The 21,487-nt window shown below is 27.0% G+C and overlaps 1 protein-coding gene across 1 annotated transcript; it reads left to right on the top strand.

Annotated features, from left to right (window-relative positions):
• The first annotated feature begins 10,782 nt into the window (after positions 1–10,782).
• LOC105138226 (uncharacterized transmembrane protein DDB_G0289901-like) lies at positions 10,783–12,240 on the top strand. The gene has a single exon (XM_011044267.1). The coding sequence runs from the start codon at positions 10,783–10,785 to the stop codon at positions 12,238–12,240; it is 1,458 nt and encodes a 485-aa protein (XP_011042569.1).
• Positions 12,241–21,487: the final 9,247 nt, after the last annotated feature.

Below are 21,487 nucleotides of genomic sequence, written 5' to 3'. Positions count from 1 at the left end.
AATCTCCCCTTAATTACTTTATAATCACCATTAGATTCTTTATTCTAATGAGCCACCATCAAACAAGTGGAGACAGTTCTTTGTTTCAAGTATTATAATGAAACCTCGATAACCTTAATGCATATAAATATTCTTTGATAACTGTGACATTTGCATATAGGTGGATATCATTAGCAATAGCAGACATTAACAGTAATCGAATATATTTGCACTTGCATAGAATCCCACTAAATTAAGAAGAAAAATTGAAGAGAAAATTCTGAACTCAAATGTGCTGTCTCGGGCTATATCTTATATGTGATGGCCGAATCATTTGGAGGTAGGCAACGTAGTTGTTTGTCATTGAGTTTTAATGTGTTTTGATTTTTGTTAAAATTTAAAATCTATTTTTTTTTTAGTCTTCTTGAATATTTTTGATCTGCTACCTAAAAAATGAGTTCTAACAGATAAAATAAAATATTATTTTAATATATTTTCAAGTAAAAAACAATTTAGAAAAACAACCATTACAATTCTTTCAAATATATATATATAAAAAACTAATTAATCATTCGGACGTACGGAATCTTGACGATGCTTGATAAACAGTGAAGCAATTCCTGTCAGTAACCAGAGAGAAAAAAAGAAGAAAACTATTGTGTTTCGGCAAGTGCAGCAATGGAAGAAATAAAATTACCTGTATATCCTGTTTGGTTTTTGAAGTCCAAGTACTTTGCTAATCATATTTATGTAACTAATCATTAAATTTTGTTATATTCCATTTTACTTCATCTAAGCTACTAAGTAAGAACTGAAGCGAGTTCATAATTTTCTAATGATGCGAACAAAGGAGAAGGACAAATGCTTGATTATACATGAAAAATTAACTCAAGTACACCATAAGATTGCAAGTAATCGGTTGAACAATATCTACACAAAACACAGTACTGAAGGGGGGGAAAAGGAAGTGAAATTTTGAAAGAAAAATAAATTAAAGGCTACTTTAAAATTCTAAAAACCCAATAGATGACCTATGTCTTCCTGCAGGTCGATTCACAAATAATATAAATAGTTAGATTTATTATAGTTGGAAGTTATATTTGTGAACACTATGCCAGACAAAAAAAATAAAAATAAAATACATGGTTACAGATAAAACATAAAATTTATTAAACAATAATTAAAAAAATAATACATGGTTGCACATAACACATAAAATTTATTGAAAAATAATTTAAGAAAAATAATATAAGGCTACACTTATTAAAAATCCTATAAAAAATCAATATTAAAAAAACATTTAATCTATATAAAATTAAAAAAAAAACACAGATGAATTATTCCTACCTCTCTAAAAATTAAACACACTCATGCTAGATAAAAAAAAAAAAACAATGCATATATAACTGCGCATAACATATAAAATTTATTGAACAATAATTATATATATAAAAAACAATGTAAGGCTACACTTATTAAAAATCTTATAAAAAATCAATATTAAGAAAATAATTTATATAAAATAAAATAAAATAAAACCTGGATGAATAATATGTACCTTTCTAAAAACTAAACACACCTATTACAAACCTAAGTGTCTTGGATCTGACAATCATATTAGACTAAAACAAAATGCATTGTTGCATGTAAGACACAAACTTTATTGAACAATAATTAATAAAAAAAAAAATACAAGGTTGCATTGATTAAAAATCCTATGAAAGAAATCAATATTAAAAAAAATTATATAAAATTAAAAAAAAATCACAGATGAATCACATCTATTTTTCTAAAAATTAAACACACTCAATATCATTTAAAAATAAGTACAATCTAATTAAAACACAAACTAAAAATTTATTTGAAAAAATATACACAAATAATACATTATATTTTAAAAAACTTAACAATTTTTTTTAAAAATAATATATAAAAAAATAATCATGTTAGACACTTGCGGGTTTGGTAAGCTAGGCACTTGGGTTTGACAAACATGTCTGACCCATATAACCATGCCAGACCTTTTTTTTTTTTTTTTGCAACGGCAATGCAGTTTTCTAGGAGGAGAGAGGGAAGAGAGGGAGGGAAAGAGAGAAAAACCTCAAGGTAGAGCTCCTCCGTGGGCCGACTTGGCACACGTATATTATCACTTTGCTTGGGGTGGCGAGGTGCATCGAACGTCGCTTTGTAAGGCGACGCTCGGTTTCATTTTGGGGCTGCATGCACCACTCGAATGGTGTGGGCAGTGCCCGCCCATTGGCGCATGCTCAACATGCGTCAGCCATTTTTTGAATATCAATAATAATTTATATACATATAAATACCTAATTACCTATAACCCCACATGATATTTACAATAAAACCTTATAGAAACAACGAAAACACCATTACATGCAGATGTGTTTTTGTTGAAACCCAAGAGTAATTTCATGTTTGAATTGTTTCAATTACAGGAAAAGACAAAGAAGGCTCTCAACACATACATATCCCCTCATTAGGGGTATTGTTGTATCTTAACTATTTATTTTTTATGTTTTAAAAACACAAAAGAAACCCCTAATCTAAAGGTTTAAATTTTATGTCCTGAAAGACAAATCAATATCTATATTGTAACCCAAGAAACTTGAACAAACCATGTTATCCCTAATTATTTTTTCAATGATAAATGTATCACATGAAAAAGATAATTCTACCCCCAATTGCATGCTTAAAAGGTTTTATGACAAGAATAATTCAGTCATTACACCACTCTAATCCACAATAATCTATAATTAGATAAATAGTAAAAGGGATATTGGGCTGCATAGTAATGCCATTAGGGGTCTTAATTTTCTTTGTAATTTTTCTTTTATGGATATATTAAAGGATGTTAGGAAAACTCCTTTCTTATCATCAATTTGTTTTAGTAAGAAAACTTAAAAATAATGTTTTTACTCCATCCACATTTATTTTAGTCTAGAATTTGTGTTTTACAATAAAATTGTTTTACTAGAAACACAAAACAAAGACAAGTAATTATGTAATTTGGCAAAACCTAATAAAAAAATTATATCCAATAATTAAATTACATTCAATAATTAATCACTCTTAGAAAAAAAATTTACCATTCAATGTTTGGCTACACTTAAGAATAATTATTCAATAAAACTTATAATACTTCTCAAGAAGTGAAACTCTCTTCTTGGCAAGGCTATCAAAATACCACACAATACTACTATTAATACTATAATTTTTTTTAATCAAAAAACAATATAATTAGTGACAAAAAATTTTCTCTCAGTCATTTTTAATAACAATAGCAACAAAAAATATTCATTGGCAAAATTTCAATAAAATTAATAATGAAAAATTTTTTATAGGTAATTAATCATGAGATTGCTGATAAAAACATAATTAAAAAATTAAGAAATATCTATCATTGATTACATTGGTAAAATACTATGTCATTATTTATTTTCTGATGTAATTACCAAGGGAAATATCCAATGACCAATACATGTTGAAAATCAATTGGTAAATTTAGAAATGTTGTAACCAACAACAATAGCTTTAGTATGTGTTTGAGTGTGGTTGTGGTTGCTTTTTTAAAAGCTTTTCACTCGTAAAAGTATATCAATTTTTTTTTTTTAAAAAAATTATTTTTGAAATCAGCACATCAAAATAATTTAAAAACAACAAAAACATATTAATTTAAAGCAAAAACAAAAATTCAAATTTTTTCAAAAGTACTTTCCGAATGCATTGCCAAACGCCTTCGATCGATATACTTCCTCTTTTTCTTTCACTATAAAAGATAGTTATCTCTCCCTTTATTTTGTCATAAATTTAAGCTATATTGTCATAAATTCAGCCACCCAACATTTAATAGTATGAACATTACTATCTAAATATTCCCTATACCAAGTAAACAAACCCATCAATTTATATTTTAGGTTAATTTATTAGCTTTTTTTTATAGTATTTATAGTTTGCTTGTTTATTTATGTTTTTTTGGTAGCCTTTTCATAGATAATTTTGTTATATTCAAGAATGATTTGTATATTAGGGTTAGCTTGGGATTTGAGAAAAATTGAATTTATTTATAATTTGATGAAATTGAGTTTAATTTTGTAATTTATGGGTGTTACACTAGAAGATATGACAAGTTATTTAATAAGTAACAATCATTTTATAACTTAGGTGAGTTATACTAGAATAAATGATAGGTTATTTAATGTGTATCAATTATATTTTATCAATTTTATTGTTAAGTTGAAAATTTTAAAAAAATTAATTTTTTGTGGAATTGATAACAAATTAAATGGTATGAATTTAGATTGAATAAATTTAAATTGAAAAAATGACCAATTACTTGTTAATTTGATTAATTTAGTTCATATTTTAATACAATATTAAATTTTTGTATAAATGACAATAGGTTATTAGATTGTGAATTATTTTTATTTACCAAAGTTGAATTTTGAATTGATAGTTATATTATTAATAAATGTTGTCATCGATATTCTATATATTTTTCCTAAGTAATGGTTGATTGTTCTTAAATGTATCGAGATTTCCTAAAAGAGTTGTATAAGGAAGATTATTGTAACTAGAATGTTTGTGCTAAAATAAAAGAACTTATAATAAAGATTGTGGATGCCAAATAAGGAGTAAGGTTAAATGATATAATATCATAATCTAGTACATCCACAGAAAACTATAGGAAGAATTTTGCACATAACATCATTATTTTTATGTTATGAGTTCTAGGATGCTTCTAACATCTTGTATATGCTTCATGGAACATGTAAAGCTATCTTAGTTGTTTAAATTGATATTCGCATAAACATAATCTTTACAAAGACAAGTGGGTAACACTTTGTGATAAAGTGAAGAGTCTCTAACCTAATAAGAATGATGTTTACTGTTGAAAGGTCATGCAACCTTTTATCTCATCTTATGTTTGAGTCTTTTTCATTATGAATCATGAGAGAGAGAATATCAGAGGAGGATTGATAGAGATAGTTATACCCATGTCTAAGATCTGTGGAAAGAATTTTCTTCATGGTGAGATGGACTCCTTTTGGATAATAGGATTGTTAGGCATGCTTCACACATCATTTTATCATGTTTCTTTATGAAATTGAGTTGCTCCTATGCATCTAATGCAGGTAATGGTTGTTTATGGAATGACAAATTACAAAGTTGTTCTTGGATGAATTGAACAATAGTTTGTAGCACTTACACTTGATGCGCAAGTTAATGGAGATTTGGAAGAGCTAAAGTTTGTATAGTGAGAGATTGATTATTTTTTCGTGTCTTGGAGTTTCATCAATCATGATAAATATTTTTGTTGAGGAGTGAAAGATAATGAACTAGCATTTTATTTTATTCTCACAAATGACGCCATTTATAAAGTTATGAATAAATTTCACACAAAATATAGGTTTTCTAGAACTGCATCATGAGCTGGAATTTTGGGCTAAAACATTATGTATTATCAAGGAAACATAACTAGTTAATAGCAACAATATCACTCACACACACACACAATCATTTCTTAGAAAAATAAGAGTAGGCGAATCAAAATGTAAATAAAAAAAAGTTTTCCAAGAGCATGCAAGAACATGAATATTATATTGACAAAAGCTTATTGGAGACTGAAAAACATTGTTCAATTTTATAGGATTCACTATTTATTGGAATATTATAATAATCATTTTATCTTTCTAAAAAAAATCTATGAGTTGGCTATTATGAATAATATTGTCTTCTTATAAGGTTCATTAATCATTATCAAATTGATTGAGGACAACTCAATTCTTTCATATTTTTAAAATACAGTAAAACAACTAAATTACTCTTAAATGTAAAATCTTATTTAACTATGTTGAAGGATTTTTTTGTATTTTTATCCTATTTTTTTAATTATAATCAAGTTGCTTATGGGTAATCTGATATTTTAATAAATATACAATATAATTTAAAAACTAAAGTTTATTAATGAGAGCAACACAAATGCTAATAGGTGAGAGGCGTCAACGGTTTTCTAGCATACTAGTGAGTGGGAGACATTAATAGTCCTTTATCAATGCATATAGTGTCTCTTGATGTCTAAATGATAACTTTTATGGCAATATTGAAGATGTATCCTTCCACATGTGTTGTCTATGCAATCGTGTGTTGTGGATAACTTCTTTTTTATTTTTATTTTTTTTTCTCTTGAAATTTGTGTTGACCAGTCAAAATTTCAGAGTTGTCATCTTATTTACTGATATTTCAACTTTATTTCTCTCTTTTTTAAAAAAAATTAAATTTTATTCCTAGCTTTCTTTTGTCAAATTTCAATTTGTTTTCAATTTCATAATTGAATCCATAATTGTGATTTATAATTTTTTTAAATATGGTCTCATTATTATGATTTTGATTTTTAATTTTGGATCTTTTTGTGAATTTGATATTTGTTTTTAATTTCTCCTTTTAATTCAAAATTCTAAGATGTCCTTTTATTTATATTTTATTTTAAATTTCATCTTTATTATTTTAATTTTAATTTTTTTAATTTTGATTCCATTTGTTAATTGATTTTTTTAATTTTATTTTTTAATATTTGATTTATTAAAAATTGAGTTTTGTGAATTTTTAATAAGGGAAGCTTTCAATTTAATGACACGGATTATAAGTTTGAAAAGTTAATATAAGTTAAGATATTTTTTTTTTGCACTCTTTTTTATTTCAACTTTTGATGTTATTTATTTTTTTAAAATAGATTTTATGATTTTCTTTGGTCTCTTTTCAATTAGCTTGTCTCAATCTCATGACACAGACAACATGTTTGGCCGATTGAGCTAGGTATTTTTTATGTTTGCTTTTTTATATTTTTTTGGTTCCATCCTTTATAATTTGGTTGTTTTTAAAATTAGAATTTTTTATTTTTATCACTTTACTTTTTATTAGGTTATATCTTTTTCTAATCTAGTAGGTGTTTTATTATTTTGGACTTATTTTTATTTATTGATTTTTTTTATTTACTTCCTTATACATTTGGATAGTTGGGAACTAATTTGCGATCATTATATTTGTTAAATTTTTTTTATAAGGTTGGCTCACTCTTATGATTGAGTTTGATTGTTTGTCATATTAGTTTAAGTTGACTCAAAACGTGTTATTTTTTATTTTTTTATTTTTAATATTAAATTATTTTGAAATTAAACTTGGTAATGCCCTCTTTTGATATTTTTTTTTCATAATTATAACTTTTTATTTTAAAATTCAATCTATTTATTATTGTTGTTTTTTTTTTTATGTTTTTTTTTTTCTCTTATATAATTGAAAAAAAACGTCATGTTGAACTCAATAGAACTTGTGATCCCGAGTAGTATATTTTTCTTGTATTTTCTGAAATTAAACTTGGTAATGCCCTCTTTTGATATTTTTTTTTCATAATTATAACTTTTTATTTTAAAATTCAATCTATTTATTATGGTTGTTTTTTCTCTTATATAATTAAGTTGTTTTTTCTCTTATATAATTAAAAAAAATCGGTCTTATTGAACTCAAGAGAACTTATGACCCCGAGTAGTATATTTTTCTTGTATTTTCAAAATACATTACAAAAAAGTGTAGGCTGACTGCTTCGGCTACCTATCTATAGTTTGCTATGCACCTCGAGGATCTGAAATGACGTTTGAGGAATCGACGTAATATATTTTGTTATTATTGAAAGAAAGAAAGGATAATATGCTATACTATGCTGGGCCTACATTTTTACATGGCCCGGTTATTAATAGGCCAAAGGCCCAAGAACAGAAAACAACGAAATTAAGGAGAAGACTGACAGCTCCTGCAACCCTATTTGCTAATCAAGTAGGCCCTTAATTATGAGTTTAGGACCCGAATTAGTTTAATTTAGGACATGAATCATCTTTAAAGTCTTCCCACCATTGAGTACATGGCAAATGTTTCAAGAAACTAGAGTGATCTTCACATGAGCAATTGTTATCTAATCTCTGAAGAGTTCTATGTAGAAAGATTCTTTTTTATAATCCATTTTTTTTATTGATTTATTCCAGCCATGTTATTTAAATTATAAATTTAATAATCTCAACTTTACTATAATTTAATGAATGTGAATACAAGTTTCTTATAGTACATTTTTTTATGTTTGCTATCCCATTTTAAAATATAAATTTTATATTTTATACAAAAAAATAATATTTCATTCTCGTAAAAACAGAAATGTAATGAGGTTAGTACTTTCATTAAAAATATATTTAAAAATATAGTTGTGATTCTTTTCAAAGTATTTTTTATTTGAAAAAATATCAAAAAATATTTTTTTATTTTTTTAAAAAATTATTTTTGATATCAACGTATCAAAATGATCAAAACACTAAAAAAAATATTAATTTAAAATAAAAAATAAAAAAAATTAATTTTTTTTTCAAAAAAACTTTTAAAATACAAAAATAAATAAAACCTTAATATACCTTGGTCAATTGAAGACAAAGAACATAATTTATCATGGTTATTTGAAGTTTTGCCTAGCTTACCAATACCATACAATTCGTAAGTCCAAGCATTTACATTGCCATATAAAATCATGTAGCATGCCAAAACTGGTCATTGGGAGTGCAAAGTATAAGTTCCTTTGTTCATGTGTATTCTATTTCCATATGCCAAATATAAATTCTTTTTTTTTTTTAACAATTTTCTTTTTTCTACTCAAGAACTGACTCTCACTTGTTTGCTTATTAATATTTTATTACTGTTAAGACTAAGCAATATATAGAAATATGTGCTGGAAGTTCCAACAATGACAAATTTGCTTGAGACGTTTAAAATAATACCAATTATATATATTTTTATTTTTCTTACAGATAAGTCATTAATTGAATTTCCTACAATAAACACGATTTATTTTCTGAATAAATTTATTTTCACTGAAGTACTATATGTCAACTATTAAATTTTGACAAAATTGTGACAATATATAGATAGATATATGATATTCTAAGATTTTTTTTTTCAATTGAGTTATATTCGCTTAAATCTTACCTGTCCATCAACCTATTTAAATTACATATTTTTTTTAATTAAAAAATTATATATCTATAATAATGCAAGGAAAAAAATAAAAGCAAAAGTAAAAACACTTTAATGGCCTGACAATAATAATGCTTTTCAATAATCAATTTTTGTTTCCTATAATGTCATATAACTATCATGAGAATATTTCTGTAGATTTTTTTTCTTATGTTTTGTCTCTTTTTTTTAATTTGAGATTTTGAAAATAATTTTTAAAATAAAATTATGAAAATAGATATACAATATTATTAAAAAATAAAAGTTTTATTTTTAAAATGGATATACCGAATTAAATGCACTCAGCTTTTATCTTACATGTCAATCTATATTTAGATTGTTTGACTAATTGTGACCAAGTTTAAGATTTAACATGTTGAAAAGATCATTCAGGGACTCAATTATATTTATGTAAAATATGAGAAACAAAAAAAACCTTATAATTAAGACTTATTTGTAAGAAAAATAAAATTTATGGATCCAAGTAAATTTTTCAAAAACTTTTAGAGAAAGAATTAATAGATATTAATGATATATTCCCTACTATGAAAAAATAAAAATTGTTATTATTTAATGATAACAACCGATGAAATGACTTAAACATGATAAAAATATATCATTTTAAGATATTTCTAAAATAAAAAAAATAATAGACTTATTAAATATAAATGGAGAAGTAAATGAATGTACAACAACATTAATTCAATATTAGATTTATCGATATATCAAGTCTATATAATCACCTAATTAAGAATAATAATTTAATTTAAAATCGATGAATACTGGTTTGATCTTACTTGAATGAGTGAATATATTTTAGAAGTGGATAACGAATAGGATATAGATATGATCAAATTCAACTGAAAACCTGACCAAATCTAACTTGAAATATATTTTTATGTTGTATAGATATATTTTAGAACATTTAGATTTTTAAAAAATATATTATGATATATTCATATCTAAATATTAACATAAAACACACATACACATATATAATATTTATTATTTAATATATACATACATATATACATACATACATACATATATTAACTATTTTATTTTTTATTGAATAATAAATAATAATAGGTATAATGGATAGCCTTATGTACATCCAAAATCTAATAAATAATTTATAAATATTTAAATTTATTATTCAATGAATAATAAATAAGATATAAAAATTAAAAAATCTAACCCCCGTAGATATCCATAGCCATCTCTAAACCTAATGCTACAGCTATACAAGAGAGAATATTAGAACATACACTAATCCCATTTCCAATTTCTTACTCGCCAAAAATAATGTGACTTTCACAAATTAGCACCTTTTGCTATGGCATACAAATTTGAACTATTAACTTGTAACTCCATCAATGAAACTACTGCGCAACTCAGTGCAAATTTGCACCATGAATAACCAGATACCAGATATATACAACAGCGGTCCACACAGGTTTTGAAAACCTGTAAATTAAAGTATATGATTTATCCTACCATAGCAAGCAAATAAATTTTATACTCTTTCCAAAAATGCATAATTATAGAATCTTTTCTTCTGGATTCTTAACCTAAATCCAGATAACCTCTTAAAATCCAATATGGCCGTGACGGTTTTTTCCTTTGCCCTTTCCCAATTTTGGCCACTACATTTAATGCTTCGCTATCCTCTGTCACTCTTGTTACCCGTTATATAGACCTCCCACTGGGTTTGGTTGAGAGCACGAGTGAAAAGCAAACATGGCGAGAAAGAAGGTTAAGCTTATGTGGATAGTGAATAATGCTGCTAGGAAAGCTAGCCTCAAGAAAAGGAGAGTTGGGTTACTGAAAAAAGTGAGCGAACTAACCATACTATGTGGTCTCGAGGCCTTTGTTATCATCTACAGTCCAGATGATCCCGAACCCGCTTTCTGGCCATCACGTCCCGACGTTCAACGACTTGTTACGAGGTTCCAAAACATTCCTGTCGTGGAGCGTTGTAAGAAGATGGTGAATCAAGAAAGTTACCTGAAAGAGAGGATGGGAAAACAAAATGATCAGTTCAGGAAGCACCTAAAGGAGAATAGGGAGTTGGAGATGGCCGACCTCATGCAACAAGTTTATCAAGATAAGGGATTCGATGGCTTAGACCAAACTCAATTGTGTGGTTTAGCTTGGTTGGTAGCGGAGAAAATGAAGGACATAAGGAAAAGGGTTGAATATTTTCAACAAATTCCGCCACTCCAAGATGCTTCCCTTCCACCGGGTCCTTTCCCTCCTCAATACCCTAACGAGGATGATGATGGCGATGGTGATGAAACCGGAGGCCAAGTAGTTGTAGAACCTGGAGATGGGATCAGAAGCAATCCTGCAGATGGTACTGGTGTTCCATGGGACCAATGGTTCACTGATATAATAAACAACCGTGAGCAAAATGTTGCTGGAGGTAGCAGCACCAAAAGTGACCTTGGGCTGCCACATCCATTTAACATTGCTGGTGTCGGCTCTGGTGGGGGAGCTGACATAGGGTTCCACCCTGGGCATAATGATGGTGGAGGCAGCAGTACGAGCAACATTTTTGGGCTGGGCCTCTCTCGAAGCAGAAACATAGGAGACATCGGTGGTGGAAATATTTTTCATCTGGGGCTGCTGCCTCATGACAATGATATCTTAAGAGGCCAGAGTTCCGGTGGAAACAACTTTGACATGGGGCTTCCTATTGGAAGTAACATGATAGGATGCAATAATGCTGGAAACAGCTTTAATCCTTGGCTGCCTCACGGCCTAGGATATAATCCAGGAGGCAACACTAGTGCTGGAAACAATTTTAATCTGGGGTTGGCTCAAGGAAATGATACAAGAAGCGATAGTACTGGTGGAAACAACCATGACCTGTGGCTGCCTCATGTCAAGAACGTGGGCGGCAACAGTGCTGCTGTGAATAACGTGCATCCTTGGCTGGCCGCTCGTGGAGATATAGGTGGAGCGAGTTTAGGACCGGGGCTTCATCCAGGAACTAGTTTTTCAGGCAGCAGAACTGGTGAAAATCCTTTCCATGGGCTGCACGGGATGCGTCATCGTGGAAATGTTGGAGCTGGAGATAGCAGTGATGGAGGAAGCGATTTAGGGCATCCTGGATTTTTTGGAACTGGTTCAAGAGATCTCAGGCTGCCATTCGATGTTACCAAGAACTGGCTTAATAACAACTTCAATCCTTGAATATTTGCACTGAATTTCTAGTGTGTTCCGGTCTAAAGTTTCATCCCTGTGCTGTATGTTTGTCAAATAAGTCATCGTGAGTCATTTGGCTTAAACTTTATGCTTACTGAAATGTTATGTTTCCCAGTTTGTATTAATTTATGTCCATCTTGCATTCTTTTTTTTCTTTTTCTTTTTCTTTTTTTTTTTTAATGTAAAGTTTGAGAATTATACGGTATATTTATAGGAACAATATATAATTAAAGAACAAACAATTATAAAGAGTGTTGTTTTGAAACAACGCATAAAGAAAATACGGTTTGTTAATTCTCAAACACTCTTAAAGTAATAACATCAAAGCTCTAGGAATCTCAAAACTTGAAATTCTTTTGCAATAGATAATGCTAGTCAAATGTGTAAAGAGCAGTTTAAATCATTTTTACTATTTGATTAAAGAAAAAACTACGATTAAAAATAACATAAAATTCAAAATTAATATGGAAATAAAGAAAAGAGGTAGATAGAAAAGTTATAATTCCTAAATAAAAATGGGTTGGATCTGTACTATAAAAAATCGTTTGGAAATGTGGTAAAGTTTATTTTTTAAAATGTATTTTGGTTAAAAATATATTAAAATAATATTTTTATTTTTTTTATATATATATATATATATATATATATATATATATATATATAATGGAGTTAGAAAAGCTAAAAGGAAAAAAGCTTTATAGCATAGAGTTCCATTTCCTGGGACTTCATGTATGAGGATTTAGATTTAATTTTTTTATTATTATATTCTGATTTTTTTTATAATGTTTTTATTTTATTTTAAAGTTAGCTTGATTAGTGTGTGCATTGTATTTTTCTCATTATTTCAATAAAAAAAATCAAGAAAGTATTTTTTTTATTAAAATTATGGCATCAAAGTCAGGTTATCCTTGAGTTTTTCTAAAATCTAGCCCATCAAGAAAAAAGAAAGATATAAGATAAATAATGCAACTATATTATTTGATAATTTTGTTTGTATTTACCTAGTATTGTGCCCATGTTTGTTCAATATTGACAGCTTTGATATTTGATTGATGTTTTATGTAGAAATTAAGTTATAGAGGTTGAAATCAAGTGATTCTAGTGGCATTAGAAATCTAACATCTACACATTTCTATCTATATATAACAAGAAAAATAAAATAAAAGGAAAGAGCATGGAAATCACACCTTTCAAAAACAAGATTTGCATTCTGCCAATCTTGGTTTTCAACCATTTCGATTTAAATATCATTGCAAACTCAAGTTTGTTGGATTCATGACTTAAAAACCTATAAACCTACCAAATTTCAGCAGAAAACAAGTTCATGTGAGAGAGGTATGAGTTTTATAAGACAACCGATAAATTTTACGAGCAACCAGGATTTATGAAGAAACAAGTCTAATTTACTTCCCAAACATCCAAACTGATATAAAGATTATTTCTTCATATGAAAAAGGTCTTTATATGGCCAAATTAACTTCATTAAGTCTGAAGTCAAGGTTTGAAGATTTCATAAATTCCAACAAATTTTTTCAGTAGTCAGGATTTGTAGGTATTAGGTTTTTTTTATCTAATACAAAGGAAAGAGAAAGGTGAAGAAGATGGCCATAAGAAAAAGAACAAAAAACTCACTTTTTTTTTCTACATTCGAAATTATATTTTTTTCTTTTCTTTTCCTTGGTTTTTCGATAATCATGCAAGACTAAGTTATTTTTATTGGTTGAAAAGATACAGAAGCCTTCGAATTTCAAAAACTATAAGATTTATTTTATATTTTCTTTTCAGTTTATATGATGAGTATGAATGTTTTTATATATTTATTTCCTATGATTGTTTAGTTTGATTATTAGAGTAGATTCTAAGTTATTATTCTAACAAATTTATTATTAAATTTGATATCAAAACCAGAGTTGTGATATTTAACGTGCAAAGCGAATACGTTTAATAATTATGGTGGATCTATGTTATTAATCTTAGGAAAAATATTTAATTTATCAACCTTTATACTTTTTAAGGTTGTCATTAAATTAAATTATTAATGTAGATGTTGTTGTTGTTGTTTAATAGTTAGGGTTAGTTATATTACAGATCAGTTAACTAACTAATAATAAGAAAAGATAATTATTCAGAATATAAATTGACATATTATTTCAATGATTAGTTTTTATTTTTATTAGTGGATGTTTATTTAAGACCAAGGTTTTTCTCCTAGTAATTTTGGTTTATTTAATTTAGTTAGATTTTTTTTTTTTTACCCTAGTATAGCTTAGATAATCCGAAAACCCCTCATCGTCGAATCATTAAGGACTTAAACTAGATCTTCTTCATGAGATTAACCCCTTGTATATTCTATATTATATTATTTGTTTAAGGTAGGGTAATTAATTTGTGCGATCACAATATTGCAACAACAAGTCAACAAGCTTTTTATCTAGAAGAGTCTATTCTAGCACTCCATATTTTGATTTGACTTTTTACAATAGTAGCGATGGCGACACAACAACAATGACAATATAATTTCTTTGGACTAACTTGAATAACATTAAAAAAAAATGAAAAAACTATTGAATCACCTCTTATCATCATTCAAACTGATAGTGTTTTTAAAGCTAGAATCATTCTTACTAAATCAGATTTTGATATATGGTTCTAGTTGATGAAGATGTAAATTGTCAAAAAGGAAAAACCCTCTTATATTTTTGGTATTTTTGACAAAATCAAGCAACTTATAATCAGATGATGAGTATGAAAATTGGAATGTTGAGAATCGAAAAGTGAACAAGTGGTTATTTATGTACATGACTACATAAATTACAAAGTGATATTTACACTTCTCTACTGCTCATGAAATTTGAAATGATATATCTATTGCCTTTTATGATGAAAATTGTAAGCCTCAAGAATTTAAAATAATAGTAAATGAATGAATAAATAAATCACAATCAAGAAGAGGATAAATTGGAATTAAGTGGTGTAATTTTAGATCAAATTAGTGATGAACACTCAAAAACTGAAGACGTGACTCACATAAATACTTCTCCAACAAATACTTCGCTCAAGTTAGAATCTCTTATAACTAATACACTAAATCAAATGATTGTTGAGAATGTTCATAACTTAGTAAATATTACCATATCATCTTACTAGAGGTATTCCTAGACTCATATATTACCTTAAAGTTTCAATCAAAGTTAAATATCATATGACTTATTATGAGTATAACTATTAGTTGTCAAAATCAAATTTGCCTTATATAAATCAATTATGTATTGTATTTACTCCTAACAATATGCATAACTCATTAGTTAACTAGAGGTGGAAAACATCTATGAATATAGGGATGAAATCCTTACATAAAAATAGAATATGAGAACTCGTTAATTTTCTATTAGGAAAGAAACCACTTGGATACCAATGAATTTGCATGATAAAATACAAGATTAATGGAACAATTAAACTTTTCAAATCAATATTTATAGTAAAAAGTTACTCTAAAACATATGGGATCAATTCAACAAAGACATTTGTTCTTGTAGCAAACATCAATATATTTTGAGTTTTATTATCTTTATTTGAAAACCTAGATTGGCCATTATAACAATTCGATATGAAGATTTTTTTTTTAGCATAGCTAATTATCCAAAAAGTATACATGAGTCTCCCACCAAGATTCATGATACTTAAAAGGTTAAAGTAATAATTTTGTGGATTAAAATAATCTTCGAGAACTTGGTTTTGAAGGTTTCACAAAACCTATGATAATAATTGGTTATTACCAAAGCAATTTTGATCATATATTATTCTTAAATAAATGACAAGATAACATTATCGTTGTAAACCTAAGTAAAGAATATGATTAGATTTGATATTTGTTAAATAAATTCTAAGAAGAAAATATCAATAACAAGAGAGTTACTGGGTTTGTAGAACCGAAGTATGATTAAAAAAATGAGAAAATAAATAATATAGACCTGAAAAGTTTTAGAATTTTTGTTAGCAAACATATAGGTATTTAAAAAGATAGGAATAAGTTTAATTAAAAAAACAAAATGATAATAAAAGGAATGGTTAGGCTAATAGGCATTAAATAGGACTTAAAAGATTAAGGGGTGATACATAAATATATAACAAAAAAAAAAGGAGAAAGGATAAAGATCACACAAAAAAAAGGGATTAAGATGCCAAATACTAAACAAATAAAATAAGTCAACCCCTTTATTTTTCAAATGAAAGCGGTTAGGAAGAAGGAAAACACCTACTCCTTTATCATCTCTTCAAAAAATCTCATTACCAAAACCTTGCATTAAGAAATTAAGACCTAATAAGTGGAGTAAAGATGAAATATATATAAAATATGACATAATTATTGAAAAATAATGAAGAAAAATGGACATTAGGGTTTGGCTAAAAAGGGAAGAATTAAGGGAAAGATTTTTCAAATGAATTATGTACTTACATTGTTATAATTGGTGCTGTTAGACAAAATTATAGTGATTTTTTTTGCTGAAATAAATGTTTAAAGATTTCCTTAAATAGATATAGACATGCTTGAAAGAACGAGTATAATTACAACGAATAAATTATACTATGTAATGTAAGCTTGCTAATATACAAGTACAAAAGGAATTTTATGAAGAAAAAAAATGGGTGTTTATAGACTATAATGTTTTGGCTAAGTAAGTAAGTTCTAAGGTAAAATCTTAAAAAAAAAATTTATATATATATATGTCAAGAGTTAGACCATTATTAATTTTTTTTTATATATATATGTCAAGAGTTAGACCATTAAACATAGTTATGGTGCTTCTTTAATGAAATAGACAATCTACAGACATGGTAGGTATGAACTTTTTGTTTGAAGTGCTTGAATTCATGATTATTATTGAATGTAGAGTAAATCTCACTATGATATGTAAACTTGAGAAGCATGTTAAATTTGATGGAAAATGTCTAGAAAAATTGAAGATGAGATTCCAACCATGCGGGAAGAAATGAATATGATACTTTCCACCATGATAGAAGTAGAATACATGTGTGCAATTTAGCTTATTATTCATGAATATAGGTGTTAATTCTAAAAATATTTACTTGGGATTTATATAAGTCAAGATATACAAAATTAAGTAAATTAATATTCAGAGAAACCTTAAAATGGTATAAAAATATGGAGTGGTGTATGCTTGATGAAAAAATGATTAAATGAACACTAAAGGAGCATGGCCTAAAATTCAACCAACCAGGAAATGGGAAAGAAAAGAAACTTTTTCATGATGTAATTAATGTTAGGCATGCATGTAGTAGGAAAAAAAGAAATTAAATAAGCGAGTTAAGTTCATATAGGAAATAATGAACATAAAGAGGATTCGAAAATGATATAATAAATAAAGTGTTATACTAATATATATACATGAAATAGTTTAAGGAAATACCTAAAAGGAAGAGTGTGTGTGCGTATGTATAATTGTATGAGTTTTGATCAAATGAAATTTTTAGGTAGAAAATGTTCCAATAAATATAAGTTGGTGGAGATAAACAAGATTGGAAATAAAAGGAAAATAATCCCTCAAATGAGGAGGAAAATTGAAGAGATATTGTGTGAGATATAAGATGATTATTACAAAGCAATGATGGAAATGAATGCAATATAAATGTGTAGTTATGTACTTTGGTATATGCATAAATAATGTAGTATAAATGGTTTTATATGGTTTATTGACTTAAAAACTCCTTATGAGTCAAGGAGAACATCGAGGACTAGATCATTAATTGGAGAAGATCATGCTGCAAGAAGAGCAAATATGTTTTCTTTTCCTATGGTCTTATTTTAATTTGATAAAATCTCTTAATCTAGTTTGTGATTATTATAAATTGTGTTGTGGATATTATTCTAATTTCATGAAACTCAATGGAAGAAAATAAAAGACTATTATATTGTTGGTTCCAAATGGTGGGACCTACTATGTTATTGTATAAAGAAAGGAACCATTATGTTGTTGGTTCTAAGTGGTGGGACTTATTGTGTTGTTGTTTTCTAAATGAGTGAGATCATTATGTTATTAGTTCTAAGTGGTAGGATACGATGTGTTGTTTTCTAAATAAAGAAACTTATTGTGTCATTAGTTCCAAGTGGAGGACTCATTGTGTTGTTATTTTCTAAAGGAGTGAAATCATTATGTTGTTGTTTCCTAAAAGAGTGAGATCATTATGTTATTGGTTTCAAGTGGTGGAACCCATTATGTTGTTGTTTTCTAAAGAAAGAAAACTATTATGTTGTTTGTTCTAAGTGGTGGAACTCAATATGTTGTTATTTCCTAAATAATGGTAATCATTATGGTTGGTTGTAAGTGGTGAAACTTTTTGTGTTGTTATTTTTAAAAGAATAAAAACCATTGTGTTATTAGTTCTAAGTATTGGAACCTATTCAGTTGTTGCTCCAAATAGATAAGAATCTACAAAGTTATTGGTCCTAGATAGATAGGGGTATTATAGATGTCTTCACCATGACTAGATGTCATGAGTTTGAAAATGTTTAGGTCTATAATAATCTGATATGTGTTTTGTCATATTAGGAGAGCATATTATGACATCTTAAAGTGTATATATAAAACATAAGAGATTATGTAATATTTAATTTGGCGTGCGCCCGCACACTCCTCAATATTGAGTTGTTTAAAAGTTCAATTAGTCTAGCTGTAGGAGCCTTTATGGATATTTATTGTATTAAGATGCTAGTAAATCAAAACATATTTTTATATTTTATATTGGGATGTTAGTAAATCTGAATTTATTGTTATGTGTTGTATTAGGATACTAGCAAATCTAAATGTATTGTTATATGTTGTATTTGGACGATAATATCTCTAAACATGTCATTTCATTTTGTAACTCATGTTTTATTTAGGAAATGTATTAGGATGACATGTTATAAATGTTAATTTAATTTAACTATGCTTTTGCGTTTAAATTTTAGGTTATAATATTCTCTAATAATTATTTATGAATGTAATCATATTGATTTTTATTTTTTAGGTTGTATTATGCAACGTGTTAGAAATAACAAATAAATGAACCAATTACGATCTTTATTTGTGAAGGAAAGGATTTGAGTTCAGGGAAAAACTGAACTATGTGGATGTGTTAGTTTGAAAGGTGTGATGAATATGTTACCGATAAATTGATACCGATTTATATATGAGTAAACTCTGCTGAAATTCCAAAAAAATTAAACATGAAATATATTGAAACATAGAAGAAAATTGGTTACGGTCTTACAACTACACTCATTGTATATATTGATAAATAGTTATAAGAAATGATTGTAAAGTAAAGAAGGCCTTCCAAGATTATTTGGCTAGAGAATTTAAAATAAAAGATCTAGATCTTTTAAAATATTTTTATGGAATTAAAGTTTCTCAATATTATAAAGGAATTCTTCTATCTAGAAAAAATAATAAACCTTGAATATCTTAGAAAAACTAGCATGTTAGTATTTCAACTAGTTGACACATCAATAGAAAAAAGTTTGAATTTATTTATTGAGTCCAATAAATATTTGTTGATAAATAAAGATATCAAATTCTTGTGGGGAGATTCATCTACTTAGTTCATATAAGTCTAATAGAAGAAGTTGGTATATATGATGTATATCAGTATGCCAATCAAATGACATTTTAGTAAAAGAAGGTTCAAATTTATATATTAAATTCAATTAAATACCAGCTGATAAGGGAAAATATCAAAGATATGTAAATAAATAGATATATTTGTCTCACACAAATCTAAATTTGGTTTATGTATTGAGTATTATTTATCAATTTATGCATAATATAGAAAAGAAATGTATGAATGCAATTATATTTTATGATATATAAAGGTTGAGTATGGTAATAGAATTTTATTCGCTAAAAATATATAATATCAAAGCATAAAATGTATATATAGATGTTGACTATGTTGTAGCGATAGATTATAGGCAGTCTACTTCTAATTACTTTATATATGGTAATCTCATTATTCATAGAAATAATAAACAAGTGTTTTGTTGCTCGCTCAAGCGCATAGGTTGAATTAAAAGGTATAAATTATAGACTTTATGAAGCATTATGATTAAGATTTTTATTATAAGACTTGTATTTTTTATTTTTCACCAAGGTAACCAGTTTGACTGTATTATGATAATAAAGCAGTATGCAATATTGTTCATTATCCAGCTCAACATGATTGTACAAAACATGTAGAGATATACAAATTCTTTATCAAGAACAAGTTGGAAAAAACATGCAGAGATACACAAATTCTTTATCAAGAACAAGTTGGAAAATAAAATTATAAAGTTATGTAAGGTTAAGTTTGAGGATCAGTTAGCCGATATTCTCACTAAAGTAATTTCAAGTCAAGTATTCTTAAAATTTTTAGATAAATTAGGCATGTATAATATTCATGCACCAACTTAAAGGGGAATGTTGAGATTTTTTTAATTTTCTATACATGTATTTAGAATTAATCTCTTGATCATTAGGTTCTTGATTTTTTTATATAATTAATACTTTAAGTTATCTTGACTAGTATTGTATATGTATTGTACCTCTCTCATTATTTCAAAAAAAAATTAAAAAAAGTATTTTCTTCCCATTAAAATCATAATTCTCTCATATACTAATATATAGTATGCAAAATATTCATATATAACAAGTATTTTATATACATTATAACTCAAGTCATATAGTAATGAAAACATTTTAGCTATTATCTTTTCACATCAAATCATATTTTTTATGTTATTAGACTTCTCAGTATTGTAGTAAGTATTGTTAGTAGTCAATGATATTATCTCCATGAGGCTTGATTTGTTGCTGCTAAAAAAAAAGTATTGTTACTAATATTCTATTGTTAAGTCTACTTAGCATCCTTTTACAAGCTAATAGACAAAGTTGTAATTTTAAGTTTAATCCTTAGAGGAAAAAAATAAAAAGTGGACAAGGCTTTAATAAAAAAATCAATAATTTGATCTACTTAGCAAATATTCTAAACCTCAAGATTATTTTATGAATTCTTTTCATGAAAAAAAATAAAAATCAATCTCGTCATATTTTATTCAGCTTGAAAAACCAAATTATGATTCAAATAAGTAGCTCTTATATTATAATGCCATAAAATGAGGGACTTGCAAAAGCTAAACTTTGAGAAAATAACTACTATTTAAAAAAGATGAATTAAATAATTTAAAAAAATAAAA

The sequence above is a fragment of the Populus euphratica genome, unplaced genomic scaffold, assembly GCF_000495115.2.
Source record: "Populus euphratica unplaced genomic scaffold, PopEup_1.0 scaffold74.1, whole genome shotgun sequence".
Taxonomy (NCBI): Eukaryota; Viridiplantae; Streptophyta; class Magnoliopsida; order Malpighiales; family Salicaceae; genus Populus; species Populus euphratica.
Note: the sequence above shows the minus strand (reverse complement) of the source record. Positions and strands in the feature narration are given on the sequence as shown.

Coding starts and splice junctions, on each gene's coding strand:
- LOC105138226 (XM_011044267.1), top strand. CDS start 10,783: ATGGCGAGAAAGAAGGTTAAGCTTATGTGGATAGTGAATAATGCTGCT.